The sequence below is a fragment of the Cinclus cinclus genome, chromosome 3, assembly GCF_963662255.1.
Source record: "Cinclus cinclus chromosome 3, bCinCin1.1, whole genome shotgun sequence".
NCBI lineage: Eukaryota > Metazoa > Chordata > Aves > Passeriformes > Cinclidae > Cinclus > Cinclus cinclus.
Window position 1 is genome coordinate 28,968,455 of NC_085048.1, and position 13,791 is coordinate 28,982,245.

The 13,791-nt window shown below is 40.3% G+C and overlaps 1 protein-coding gene across 2 annotated transcripts in view; it reads left to right on the plus strand.

Annotated features, from left to right (window-relative positions):
- The first annotated feature begins 13,385 nt into the window (after nt 1-13,385).
- Nucleotides 13,386-13,791, plus strand: part of SMAP1 (small ArfGAP 1) — an 89,987-nt gene continuing 89,581 nt past the window's right edge. For both annotated transcript variants that reach the window (XM_062489775.1, XM_062489777.1), the window contains exon 1: nt 13,386-13,503. In XM_062489775.1, coding sequence (XP_062345759.1) covers nt 13,386-13,503 — 118 coding nt within the window. The remainder of the gene's footprint in view (nt 13,504-13,791) is intronic.

Below are 13,791 nucleotides of genomic sequence, written 5' to 3' on the forward strand. Positions count from 1 at the left end.
TCTGAAAAGTTGTTCAGCAAATGCCTGATTTTGTGGCTAATGAAGAGGAATACACCAAACTAAAAGAACTGATTGTGTCTGCTAGAACTATGGCCAAAATCGAGCTAGGCCAGCATCATTCACCTGACAAAGGTATCACCGAGTGCTTTGGTAAAAGTCCTCTCATAAAAGACATTGTGGAACATCAGTGGGACAATTTTTTGTTTCAATCTTCCATTATCTCTTACCATGGTCTGACAGTTTAGCTTTTAAGTCTATGTGGTTTTTCAATACAATTCTCTTTCAGACCTTGTGTTCTGAATCAGTTCTATGTCTTGTACACAAAATAAATTGTCTAGAGACAATAGGTATAGATTAACTTTGGAAATAATTTAAGGATCACTTGATCAGCTGCTCCTTTGAAACTCTTTCTAATGGTTAATGCTGTAATTAACACAGCGTTAACTGTAATGTAGTCAAAAGGACCTGCAGTGTCTCCTAAGTGGGAAAAGACATTCAATAAAAAGATAAAAATAATTTAAAATAGTAATTTAGAGGGTAAATTTAAGATTGTAGAGACCTGAACAACTGTACATTTCTAGTGATTTTAATGTATGTGAGACTGAATCCAGTATGAATAAGGATACATCTTTTCCTCGTTGCAGATATTCAGTTGAAGCCACAGGAAGGTATGTTGGGTATTTCTCATTTGTAATAACAACATCATTATGCTCTTAAGAGTAGTGAGAGAAGAAAACTTGAATTGCTGCCAAATGCAGTTACATTTCTCAGTGGAGAAATCTTTCTGAGTATATCCATTTTTTGCTTAGTTCTGTTTTCAAAATTTACACTCAGAAATGAGTCCTTGCCTTTGCCTATTCAATTTTATTATTTTCACCTGAAATTCTAATATGATCAGTATCTTGTTTCTGTGATCTGTATCCTGACTTCTAACTGTGTGTGCCAAAACAAGAGGATAGAGGACTGTGTCATTCTTGATATCTCCTCAGGTATGCACAATTTGCAGTATCTTTGTCATTAAAAAACAATTCCTGGCCAGCTACAGCCCATATTTCTTACTCTTCTCATCCAGTTGAGGCTTGTGTACCTTCTCTACCTCACAGTTTTTGCTCTTCTACTTGTATTGCTGTTCTGCAATGGTCACAGAACTGGCACAGAATGCTTCCTTGGCATCACCAGTAAATAATGGGAAGAATTTGGAAAACACATGAAGCCTAATACTTGGTAATCAACATTGTCTCAGTTTGTGGTCAACAGTGCTCAGAGGCTGTGTCATATGAACTAAACCACATCAGTCATGGCTGAAGTGTCTTTAAGAACTAGAAAAACAAGACTTCAGTGAAGTTTGTGTATGTATTTGCTATAGTTGGCTGATGGTGGGGAATGCCAGCTGCTGCACGGAGGAAAGCATTAGGGTCTGCAGAGGACAATAGTAATTAAAAGGTTCTTTGGAAATATTCCTTTGTGCATACCCTTTACTTCTTGAGTAAGAATCAACTCAAATATTATATATTTGCACACATTACTTCTCCAAAGTATACAGATATTAATACTCTTGGATGCTAATCTGAGTTACTTTTTAAGGCAGAGAACTGTGGACACTGTATGTAGCCTGAGAAGGCACCAGAGCAAAGACAAAGAGCTGAAGTCCCACTCTGCTCTCCAGGCTTCTGACACTCTTTGTGTGTATTCTTTGTTACATCAACATGTCCCTCAAAGATGAAATATGTATCAGGAGAATTTTGGAGAAATTATTCACCTAAACCCTCACAGGAAGAAGAAAGTATTCTTTTCATTGCACATACAATTCAATGCAAGCTGAAATACGTGAAGAGAATAGTTGATGAATACAAGTATCCTGGCACACCTAACATTAACAATTCTCTCAACTAGAGACATTTAAATAAAATTTGAGATAACACTCTTCAGCCAGGTGAAGGCCAGTCTGTTTGTGAAAGGAGTCTGCTTCTCAGACTTCCTGCCAGTCAACATCTGCAGGCTATTTCATACAGCACAGGAGCTTATGTCAGGAAAAGGTACATAACTGGGCTACACTGAAGGCCACAGAGGATAAGAGAAACATGGGAGGAGACCAAGAAGCTGAATCTCTTGGTTAGACTGAGGTGAAAACGAACGTGCTGTCCTTGGGCAAGTGACCTCTTGAAAAAATCAGCTAACCCCTAGATTTTTAACACATTAAACCATGTTTGTCACATTGCCTACAGCATGTGCACACTTTGTCAGTTCTTACATGCCTTGCCCAGAGCAAGCCTATCTGTGTGTGACCAGAATAAAACTCAGAAGGAGCGATGTCAGTGCCATCACCCTAGGCTCTTTTGACCACTTTGAACTTGTTCTTTTCTGTAATACTCAATAGTTTTTCTCAGTTTTTACCCTTTCAGGAGATATTTTGTAAAGGTTTCATTAACACTAAGATCAGTTTATTTGAAGGAGGAGAAATCCCATTTCTTCATTTAAATTTACTATCAAGTTATTTGCTTTTGTAATAACTATTTTTTTCATAGCTATGAAGATAACAGTGTTTTTTTCATCTATGCTACAAGTACAATTTTAACGAATTTCATCTCTGGATATTGTTTATCATTGAAAATTTAAAGGAAAAGAGTAGGACTCCTCACAGCAATCATTCAATAATAGCAAAGCTTCAAATTTTGCCAACCGCATAGATTTAATCTGATATATTTTAAATGTTTTCTTTTACCCACATTTGTATTAACAAAATACTTCAAAAATATTTATGCTCCATTTTTAGTTTACTAGAAAGGAGCTTTTCCATACCAGAAAACATTACTCTTTTGTTTTGGCCACAGATAAAAATTGCAGCTTTAGGACTAAAACAGAAGGCTGTATCTACACCTGTAAAAGCCCCACAGCTAAAGCAAAGCACATAGAGTACCCAGTGCACACATTTTAAAGCCCACTTGGTACCCATGCACTGGGCACCTTTCAGCTGAAGACCAGCTCTGCAGGCTCTTCAGTCTTCCTCCTGGTTTTCTCAGGCACAAGAACTTCTAAGAAGAGTCTTTAGCTCAAGAGATATGAAATCTAAGACATGTGGGGTATTCAACCTCAGCAAGAAATAGAGTCAGAAGTGGGAAAACCTGCTTACTTTCCAGTTCTGTTCCCCTGATGTATATCTTGAAAGCCTTGATTCCAGAATGAGTCATGCCAGAAACTCTCCTGTAGCTAAGACATCTTAAGGCTGTAAAGGATGAACAAAGTGAGGCAGCTGCTCTCAAGTGCAGGAAGCATTTCCTTGAACCTCAAAATCCATGCCATCTTCTAAAAGCAAATGCAAAGCAGACAGGTATTTCAGAAAGAACAAATGAACACCAAGAAAACACCTTTACCTTAATCCAAGCACCAGGAATGCAGGACTTGATGATAAAATGTTACTTACCATCACTTTGCCTCTATAAATCTGGTATCACATTAAAAGGAGACCAGTACATTATAAGTTCATTGTATTAATGGGGAAACTAAGCCACTGGAGGTGGAATGACTTGGTCAAAACCAGATCTGGGTCTACCTGTATTGGACTGGACCCATTTTATCCAGAAAATGTGCTGTCTCTGACTACAGCCACCAGATACATCACAGGAAAGTATAAGAAAACCCACTTACATGTGTTGACAAATCTACCTGGTTACATTATTGTGAGGTGCAGAAAGGAGGCTGATGCAATTGGTTAAATTTGGTTAAATCTTCAGTTAAAAAAAAAAGGCACAGGAAATTATTACTCTTTCTTCTCATATGATACAAGTAACTTATGGAAATGTGTGCTAAAGAAAATATGAAAAAGCTCAGAATTGAAGTTTTAATTTACACTGTTAATGTCACACAACTCACCCTGAAATTAGAGAGCTGCCTAAAGAGCTTAGTTAATCTGTTATGTCTCTGAAGGCTGCAACTCAAAGGATATGAAGTCTTGTCTTTAACTGTTGAAATGCAATGTGAGAAAGTCACCAACAGTATAAGGACCTGGGATAGTACTGACATGGATAAATTTCAGTGATGCCCAGGGAAATTTTCTGCTTGGTTATATGAGGCTCAGGTAGTGAAATTCAGCTAAAACCAGAGGAAGCTGTGATTTGTTTGCAGTATTTTGACTGTCAGGACTTCAGAATCACCAGAGACACAGGAAAACCATACTTAATGCTGATCTTGAGAGATTTCATGGAAAATAGCCCCAAACTAGAAATTAAATTGTTTATTAGCATCCAAGTGTATTTAAACAAAAAAACCAAAAAAACAAAAACAAAAAAAAAAAAAAAAAAAAAAAAAAAAAAAAAAAAAACAAACACCTCCCATGGAAAGAGGAGAGGAAGACACCTGTCCAACAATACCTATCAGATGCAATTTAAACAAATATTTAGTCTGCATTTTTCCGTTGCTTAAAAGTCATACTATCATCACAGTCTCCCCTGAGTGAGTTGAAGGGGTTCAGCTGTCTATTTCAGCATTCTGATTTGGATTTCTATGGAATAGTTTGTCAAAAGGATGACATTTTATATAGCTGCATGATTGCCAGAATTTAAGAACATTTGTAGTTTGGAAGGATCTAAGGTTTGTTAGAACTATAAATTTATATTAATTGACATTACTTAAAATATGCTATCATTTTATTTTTAACCTTAAATGTTCTTAGTTCACTTATTAAGAGCCTCTGCTAAAGCTAACCACTTTTACTGCCTATTAAAGAGAACACCAGAAGTCTTATCTGGCATTAAAGAGCCATCATGGACATGAATGCTCTATGCATGGATATTAAAGACAATTCCTATCAGACTATGACTGTAAGAATACATAGAGATAATGGCTGACCTTGGGTGTGTCATTTCAGCTGAAGATTCAGAGATGATCTCAGTCCTCAGAGTTGTAAGGACAACATTGCTTATTGCAAATTGTGCTTTAGAGAACAAGTAATTATGTTCTGCTTAGCACTAGACTGTTATTAAGTGTGCAGTGTTACAACATTTAAACAGAGCTCTGAGTCTAAATTACCCTGACACACAAAGTATTCATGTGTTATGTAGAATACCTTATTTCAATACTGTGCATATTCCAGGTCATTCCTGCAACTGATCTGATTAATAAAGACGCTTGTACATAGCATCCAAGAAACAAGTAGGGTGTAGCAATGTACTAAAGCTATTGGTAGCTTTTCCTTGCCTTTCCTGCAATAGGAAAGGTAACTCCACACTGTACCACAGGCTCTGTTCTGCACTTGCTGAGGAAAAGAAATGGTCAGCTCTGCTGCTCCATGCACTTACAACAGCCTTTACGGAGGCAGGCACTGAAATTTAAATTAAAAAAAAGCAGTGCTTGCTTGTTAAATGATCCTCTTTAGTAGTCTCAACATCACATATAAGATACATTATGTGTGTGTGTGTATATATATATATATATATATACTTAGTCTTTAATATCTCTGCTATTTTATTCATTATTTTATAGTACTCTGTTACAAGCTCCATATTTTTAGGAGACAAATCCCACCCCTAAAGACTTGCAATGCATACTGGAACTGTGCATGGGAGTAAAGCCTGAAAATAGACCATCCTTCTGCACTTCAAAGGCCCTCGAATAATCTGGCAGACAAGTGACATTACAGAACACAAAATGAAGATTCAGAAGCAAGAAACGAATTGTGGAGAGTAGATCTTGATCTTGCTTTAATACAAGTGTACATTTTGTAGATCATTTTTAGAAATGAGCCATAGGACTCATCTTGGAGTCTCTAACAGTCTTTTTTTATTACTACTAACTGCCTTTAAATCTGCCCTGTGATTCTTACAAGATCAATCTTTTCCCTTTTCTCTCTGTGACTTCTGCATCTATTACCTTACTAGACTTTTTGTTCAATAACCTTCTCCTTTGACTTCCTAAATAAAAACATCATTTCATATTCAGTAAATTAAACACATGGCTTTCAATGTATGTCTCAGATCCATACACTTGAAGAAAAAGAAATGTTTTCCAGATAAAACATCAGAATGAAATAAACACAGAAACAATGTGCCTTTGGGGAGTAAGAAAACACTCCGGGGCTGATTATATTTGCCAGAACACTGAACATGGACTCATCAGATTGATTAAGTCTGTCATAACAACGAATCATGAAGCTATAAAAGACAAAATTCAATATTCTTTCTAAAGATAGAAGCCTATTTTTAAACTATCAAAATAGCACTGCATTTAGAAAATCCCTGTTGCTTTTCCTGTACAAGTATTTTGAGCGGCACTTCAGTATCAAAGATGCTGTAGTAATAAAAGCACAGACACTGCAGTGATAATTTTTCTTTTTTACATGATGTGTGTGTGTGGGTCTGTGTCAGTAAAGATGGGAAGGGAAGGGAAGGGAAGGGAAGGGAAGGGAAGGGAAGGGAAGGGAAGGGAAGGGAAGGGAAGGGAAGGGAAGGGAAGGGAAGGGAAGGGAAGGGAAGGGAAGGGAAGGGAAGGGAAGGGAAGGGAAGGGAAGGGAAGGGAAGGGAAGGGAAGGGAAGGGAAGGGAAGGGAAGGGAAGGGAAGGGAAGGGAAGGGAAGGGAAGGGAAGGGAAGGGAAAAGAGGAACGATAGATTTTGTATGGAGAGAAAAATTCCTCCTAAAAAGCAATGCAGTTTCCATGGAATATTTCCTGTTCTGTGAAAACTTGATCTGTTCTGGAGAGAATTCCAGAGTCAGCCTAAAGGCAGGAGCAAAAAATTGAAGCAAGTTAGTCAGCTGGGGAGAGTCCCAGTCAGATGCCTCTCCAGAGATTTCCTGTTCTCCTGCACATGCTGTGCAGGGCCATGCAAATCTTTGAGAGCTGCAAATTCTTGGAGTCAGAGCTCATATTCTCCTGACATCACGCTTCCTGTGCAGTGGAAGTGCAAGTTTTGTACAAAACCCAAGGAAAACATCACGGGCTTCATGCTTCTAGAGGCAGAAACACAGGACATTTTTTTATCTGCCAGATGTAGCCACTGCCCTGGGAACACATCCAAATATGTTTCTCCTCAAGTGATAGATCACAGAGGAACTGAAGGAAGAGCTTATTTTTTTTCTTTTGTACAGCAAATCACTTTTCTCATTTATTGAGTATCCAGTAGCTGAGGAAAAACGTTTTCCTGCAGATATAAGCTCAGCTTGTGAGTGCTATGGACATTCTTTTCTTGATAAAAGACTAACTAAAAATATCCAGCTTTTGAAGTAGAAATTATTCTCCTTCAGCATCTCTGGACTGCAGAGACACTCAGAAACCAGTATGATTTGTTATAACCTTACCCCCTCAGTCTCCCCCAGTGTGAAATTATCTCAAAGGAGAAAAAGTAAAACAAAACTATTTAAAATGTTTGTCCTCAACTTTTCCACTTTTCTGAGGATGATTCTAAGACAAAAATAGGTAGAATTTGCAATGCCACTGCAAACTCTCAAAAAGATAAGCTATATCACACAATTATTAATTACTCCTTATCATAAAGGACAGTGACAAGATAAACACTAATTTATTCATACTGGTATTTAAAGAGTACTGCAGAAAAGAAAAGGAAAAACATAACATTACAGAGTAAAAAACATCTCAAATGCTGTGTATATCTAGATTCTATTTTGTCTGCAACAGTCTGAAGCTTGGGATTCATCAACTAATCCTTAACCCACACTCTGCAAGTTCCTGAGTTCATTGGAGGGAAAAAATGGACTACATGAATCACAGTTCCTATTGTTGAAGAGCTAAAATTAAGATTTGTGAAAATCAAGAAAACTGTCCTAGCTTTAGTTTCTATCCAGTCATTTACGCATCAACAAAACATTTTTAAGCTTCAAAGACTACCTTTTGCACAGTAGGATATCAAATAGTAATAACAGTGGAGCTCATCTCCCGTTCTTTGTATTTTCTTTTCATATTTTCCCTAGTATTTCAAATTTATGATTATGCAACTGATTTTACATCTGATTATTGCTCTTCATCTTGGCTACATATCAACGACTGCTGATACCTACGGCTGGTATTCTTATCCTCAAAGCCCAGCTGAGCCAAATGCATGAGTCACAAAGTTCCATCTAACAGTCTCTCTGTTCAGAAAATCCAGTCTTTAAATGAGATTAATTGAAATGAGAAGACTCAGAGCGAAACATACAAACAGCCTTAAATAACTGAAAATACACCATGAGCTTGGAAAGTGCAAAGCATTTAATTTTTAAGATCGCTTCCATGCTTCCACTGGAACCATATGGAGCTTATATTTCCTTATATTCCACACCTACACCGTCCTACATTATAATTCACATGAGAATATAGTGGCCTAATACGTGCACTAGTTCAAAACATAATAGAGCATATTAGCTCTAGTACGGTACAGTATTTTTTTGTTCTGAGCTTACACAATTATGACTGACAGCAAAGGTCATTGAAATGTATTTAGTTATCCTTCTATTTAATTTGCAGTTTACCCCTCAGGCACTAATTAATATTTACAATTAAAATGCAGATTTACTAATAACTCTCAAGAAAACAAGACTGTTGGTGAAGCATCAGAATTTCTGTCTCAATTTTCACAATTGCAGTCACATCATAATTTTTCTATTTCAGTGTTATTTCAAATGCTCAGCAGCTATAGAAATTAGACTGCCTTATCTGGGATGTTATAATGTCAGTAATTCATATAATGCCAGGTGCTTGGTCTCTGAATAGAAGTAAAGGGAGAACCAATAAACTGAAGAAAAGATTTACTGCCTCTAATATCTCATCCCTCCAGTCAAGTTGCTGTACAGAACCCAGAATTCATTGGAAATGCAGCCTCACCTATAAATCTTGGTCTTTAATACTTTTTAACCATCTTAGGAGTGACACTGGTTCATCGGCCAGGCGATCAAACTGTAAGAAAATGACTCATGCCACTCCTGGGGCAAGCCCACAACACTTATCAACCAGAGTTCCCATTGCAGTGATCCTACAAGGCTGTCAAACACATAATACTCATTTTGGGGATGATGAGATATGATCTAGTTACTCCTGTGTATGCAGTATATTCAACTATAGTTTCAAAAGTAGTGTCCCCAATAACTTTTGCATTGTATAAGGATTCTTTTTATTGCATCAATATATTATGTCCAATATAGCTTAGGTTTTGTAAAGCTTAAATTAATGTATTATGTTCAAATATACATGTAGTTTGTATATTAACATTTAAAAGGTTTATCAAGGCAGATTTAATATTGGGGTTTGAAAACTAACCTTTCTGATTCTCCAAGGCTGGGGTTTGTTATGTTTTGTTGGGGTGTTTTTGCAAAAAAATACTGAATCTTTTAACACTATTGAATTTGTTTTCAGGGCTGTATTTTTCTTTTTAAATGAAGAATAAAAATACATGGAAACTCTTGGTATAGTTGTAGACTCTCTGATACAGAAGCTATTGTATGTAATATCATGTTACTATGGCTTTCTCTTTTTTTTTTCTAATTGAAAATACCAGACCTAGAGCTGAGCAGCAATTGTCCTGCAAAAAGTACATTGCTGAGAAAAAAAATCTCATTAATTAAAACTAATGCTGAGAATTAATTTCTTAAGTGTCTTTTACTATTTGGGTAGGAGACAGTCACCCTCTTTACCCTTTATTCTCAATTAGGAGACACAATCAAGGAAATCACTCCCACACAGGCCCTTCCAGATAGTGATTCAGCTCACCCCAGTCAGACAACTGTCTGAGAACACAGCAAACCACCTTCACAAATGCTTGTTTCTCTCCACTGGCCATCAAGGGTAGACAGGGTGACAGGCTCATAGCTCAAGATTTTCTTAAGTTTGTGATAAAAATTGCATCTGAAATGTTTGCTGAAACACAGGGGTTAAGGTAAACTTTTCAGGTTCTGCCATTCTCTGCCAGCCAGAGACCACAGGTATCACATTATCTGACCCCATGGGCTGCCCAGACTCTGCAGCATGGGGAGCCAACTTGGAAGAGCCGAGTTTCAGAAACATTACTGAAATGTCCATTTCCCAGGAAGTTTTATATATATATATATACACACACATACACACACATGTATACAATGTGTGTGTGTATATAATGTCTATGTCTATGTATAACATTTTCTTAAGAAAATATCTGAAGTACCAAGCTTTCTTATGAATCAGAAATTCTCAACTCAACAACTCTAACTGGAACCCTATTTATTTCTGGACTTTGATATTTGAAGATGAAGCATTAGAGAAACATAGCTATTTTAACAACTGCTTTAAATCCAGTTAATAATTTTGCACCTGATACATTCTTTCCCATTAAGTCAAATTTATGCTAATACTGTCCTGATTAGCAAATACTATTTAAAGCTGGTTTATGGGATGATTTCTGAATAAGGTAGGTGTCTAGATTTGGTGAATTTCAGCTATCAGATTATGAAGTTCACAAACTGTCTATAGGTATCTCTGCAAAACTGTGGAATATCCTGCAGGGTGACAAGTAGTGACAATTAGGAAGAGATTTTTCTCATGCTGGGTAAATCTTTGCTTTTACTGAATACAACACAATCTCTAGTATTGCAAACCACAAAACTCCAGTGTTAAAGTTGCTTTATGGAAAATTCAGTTAGCCTTGTGAAACTCACTCAATTCTGAAGATACAGGTCTTGAAACACAAGACATGTACTTTAAACAATTCCAAAACTGGATTGCATAGGCTGTGCACTGCAGGGCTTAATGAAGGGTGAAGCAAAAGGCACCGAGCTGACAGGCTCAGCATGACAACTGTGTATCCTCTTTTGAAGGAGCAACATCTCTGGCCTCTCTGCACTACATGTCATGGCATGGTATGGGCAGACCTGAACTCATTCTATAAATCATACTGTATCCTGAAAAACACCTTTTCTTCCTTTTTTACCCCTCTGAAAAATGCTTTTGACAATAACTTCACATCTCCAACATTCTGCTGCTCTTTAGGATCTGGGAAAAGCAGTAAAGGCACAGAGGGGATACATTTTTGTCCTCCTTCATTTGTGCTCTGAGGGACACACCTAATGATGTATTTACAGCATGCTGCTTTCAAAGCACTGTCTATTAAAACATTAAAAACCTATTCTCACCCCACAGTAAAACAGGTGATTTCATATTTCTACTACATTACAGAAGCAGAAATACTTAGAAGGATGATTTTCAGAGCTGAACACAAGAAGCACATCTTCATGCTCAAGAGTTAGAAGATGATATCCCACATCAACCAAGGCATAACATCTAGTTTTAAGGCACTAAGGGCAAAAGACAGTCTGTACTTGTGTAGGTTTTTTCAAGCAAAGGAACTGGATCAATTGCCACTTTTCATGGGAAGCATCACTGTGTTTGTTTTAGAATCAGAGAAACTGATGCACATTAAACCAATTGCTTAAAGCTGTTTGGCACCTTCTGGCAATATGGCAGAGAGCTTCAGACTACAAGTAACCTATAGGTCAATTCTGTCACATAGAAAAGCAACTACTATTTTCTTCTAAAATGGCAATGCTGCTACTTACCTAGCACATGAGAATCAAGTTCATGTCCTTTTCTCTCTCTACCCACGGCTCTTGCCCTTCTGACAAGCATCCTGTTTCCCAGAGTCCTGGGATAACAGTAAGGAGTAGAAACTCCTTTTCTAGCTGAAGCTGGTTTTCTTGTAAAAAAAAAAAATCAGTAATTAAAACCACTTTGGGCTAGAAAACAGTTATATACTTGTAGATATAGTATTCTGCTAGAAGAAGTCAGTCCTGCTTAATACCATGTTTAAGCAGCCAGGACCATTGTGCTTCAATAATCGAGTCTCTAGGCAAGGGCTGATGGCAAATATTAGGATACAGCAACATTTGTGTTACACGCCTTCTGCTGCACCAAGTCTTTGTATTTTGGCACTATTAAGGCAGCTGGAGCTCAGTTTTGCTGTGCCATTCTCTGTTTCTGGTTTTAACCCTTAATACCTGCTCTGAATACGATGCTAAACCCTCTGTTAGAATCATGTATTTATACCATATCCTCATTTTGCAAACTCATACTCAGTAACTCACTGACCAGGAGACTCCCAGTGTACAGGCCAGACCTTAACTCTCTATTTGAGGGAGACCTAAACACATTTTGCCATGTTAGGTGCTAGTTTAACTACTAATTAACTTGCTGCGTAGTCTCTTCTTTATTTTTCTGCCACAACTCTTCCACAGTTAGGGGATATTTAATTCACTGTTGTCTCTGAGAAAAAGAAAGATACGGAGAATGATTCAGTAATTTAGTGGCTGAGAGGGAAAAGACCTGAATTTCCATCTGCCTCACATAAGCATTTTATAGGCTATATATAGGCTTCAGCTCTTTACAGAAGGGTTGGATTAGAGGCAAAAAAATGCAGCAAGCTAGAATTGATCTGACAAAAAGGATGTTACTGGCGAACAGACTCTGTAACTCAGCAGCGCCAAAGGGACCTGATACAAAATGGAGGAAGGGGACAACAGGGACATTTTGAGGGGCAAAGTGTAGAGGCTCAGTCTTGGTCCCAGAAAGTCCAGCCTGGGCCGTGCTTTTCTGCAGGTACTTTGGATCCAACTCTGACTTCCTCAGAGCATCTCACCACCCATATAAGACTGAAAAAGCACCACTTTCCTCATTGTAAGGTCTCTGCTGCCTATCAAGCTTTATTTCACACAGAAACGCGTACACTTGGAGAAAGTTCAGAAGGCAAATTCCAGCTATGGCACTGTCCATTCAATCAAAAGGCCCTAAGAGCATTTTTTTCCTCCCCAGCACAAGCCTGGAGAGACAGCTGTCCCAAGGATGCAGGGGATCCCAAAAACAGAGAGTGTCCAATCCCACAGAGACCGGCAGATGCCTCGGCTGTGTGTTTCGGGGTATTTACCTGGAGCAGCAGAGGCGTGGGCGGCTGCACACCAGGCACCGCCATTGCCTGCGGGCGGGGCGGGGCGGGGCGGCGCGCGCACAGGTGCGGCGGCTCGCGCTGGGCCCCGCCCTACCCCCGGGCACCACCTGGGGGGCGGGGTCACGCGCCGGCGGATGGATACATCACCTGCCGTGGCCAGGTGACCCCTTATTCCCGGGCACCGTTCCGTGCCCTTCGAAAGCCAGGACGGCGTTTTTCGCTCTTTGGGAAGCGCCGCGTAGGGGCGACATCTCGGCGCGGCCTTAGGGACGCGATTGGTCCTATCGGACCCTATCGCGGACTATTTGTCGCCCTCGGAATTAGGGACTGTGGTGGCCAGGGTGGGCGTGTGCCCGCGCCATCCCGGCAGCGGCCGGGCGGGGAGGGAGGCGGAGGCGTCCGCAAGTAGATCCGGTTGAGGAAGTCGGCGCTCGCGGCCGCCGGTTCCCGTGGCCGCGCCAGGGCAGGAGCGCTCCCAGCCCCGCTCCAGCCCCGCCATGGCTACCCGCTCCTGCCGGGAGAAGGCGCAGAAGCAGAACGAGCAGCACCAGGCCATCCTGGCCAAGCTGCTGCGGGAGGAGGACAACAAGTACTGCGCGGACTGCGAGGCCAAGGGTACGCGGGGCGAGCGGCGCGGGGGCCCGGCCCGAGCGCGGCGCTGCCCCGGCGGCTCCCGGCTCGGGGCGGGTGCGGGCCCGGCTCGGGGCCGCGCCACGTCCGCAGGGGCGGCGGGACCGGCGGGCGGCTCCTCCCGACGGCGGGCCCGGGGGCGGCAGCGGTGGGGCGGGCGGACGGACAGACAGCCAGCTAGCCTGACCTTTCCGTGTGAGCCGCGCTCCGCTCTGCCCTGCCCTGGGCTGGGCTGCGGCCGAGCCGCCTTGTCCTCCGGCGAGGAACCCCCAG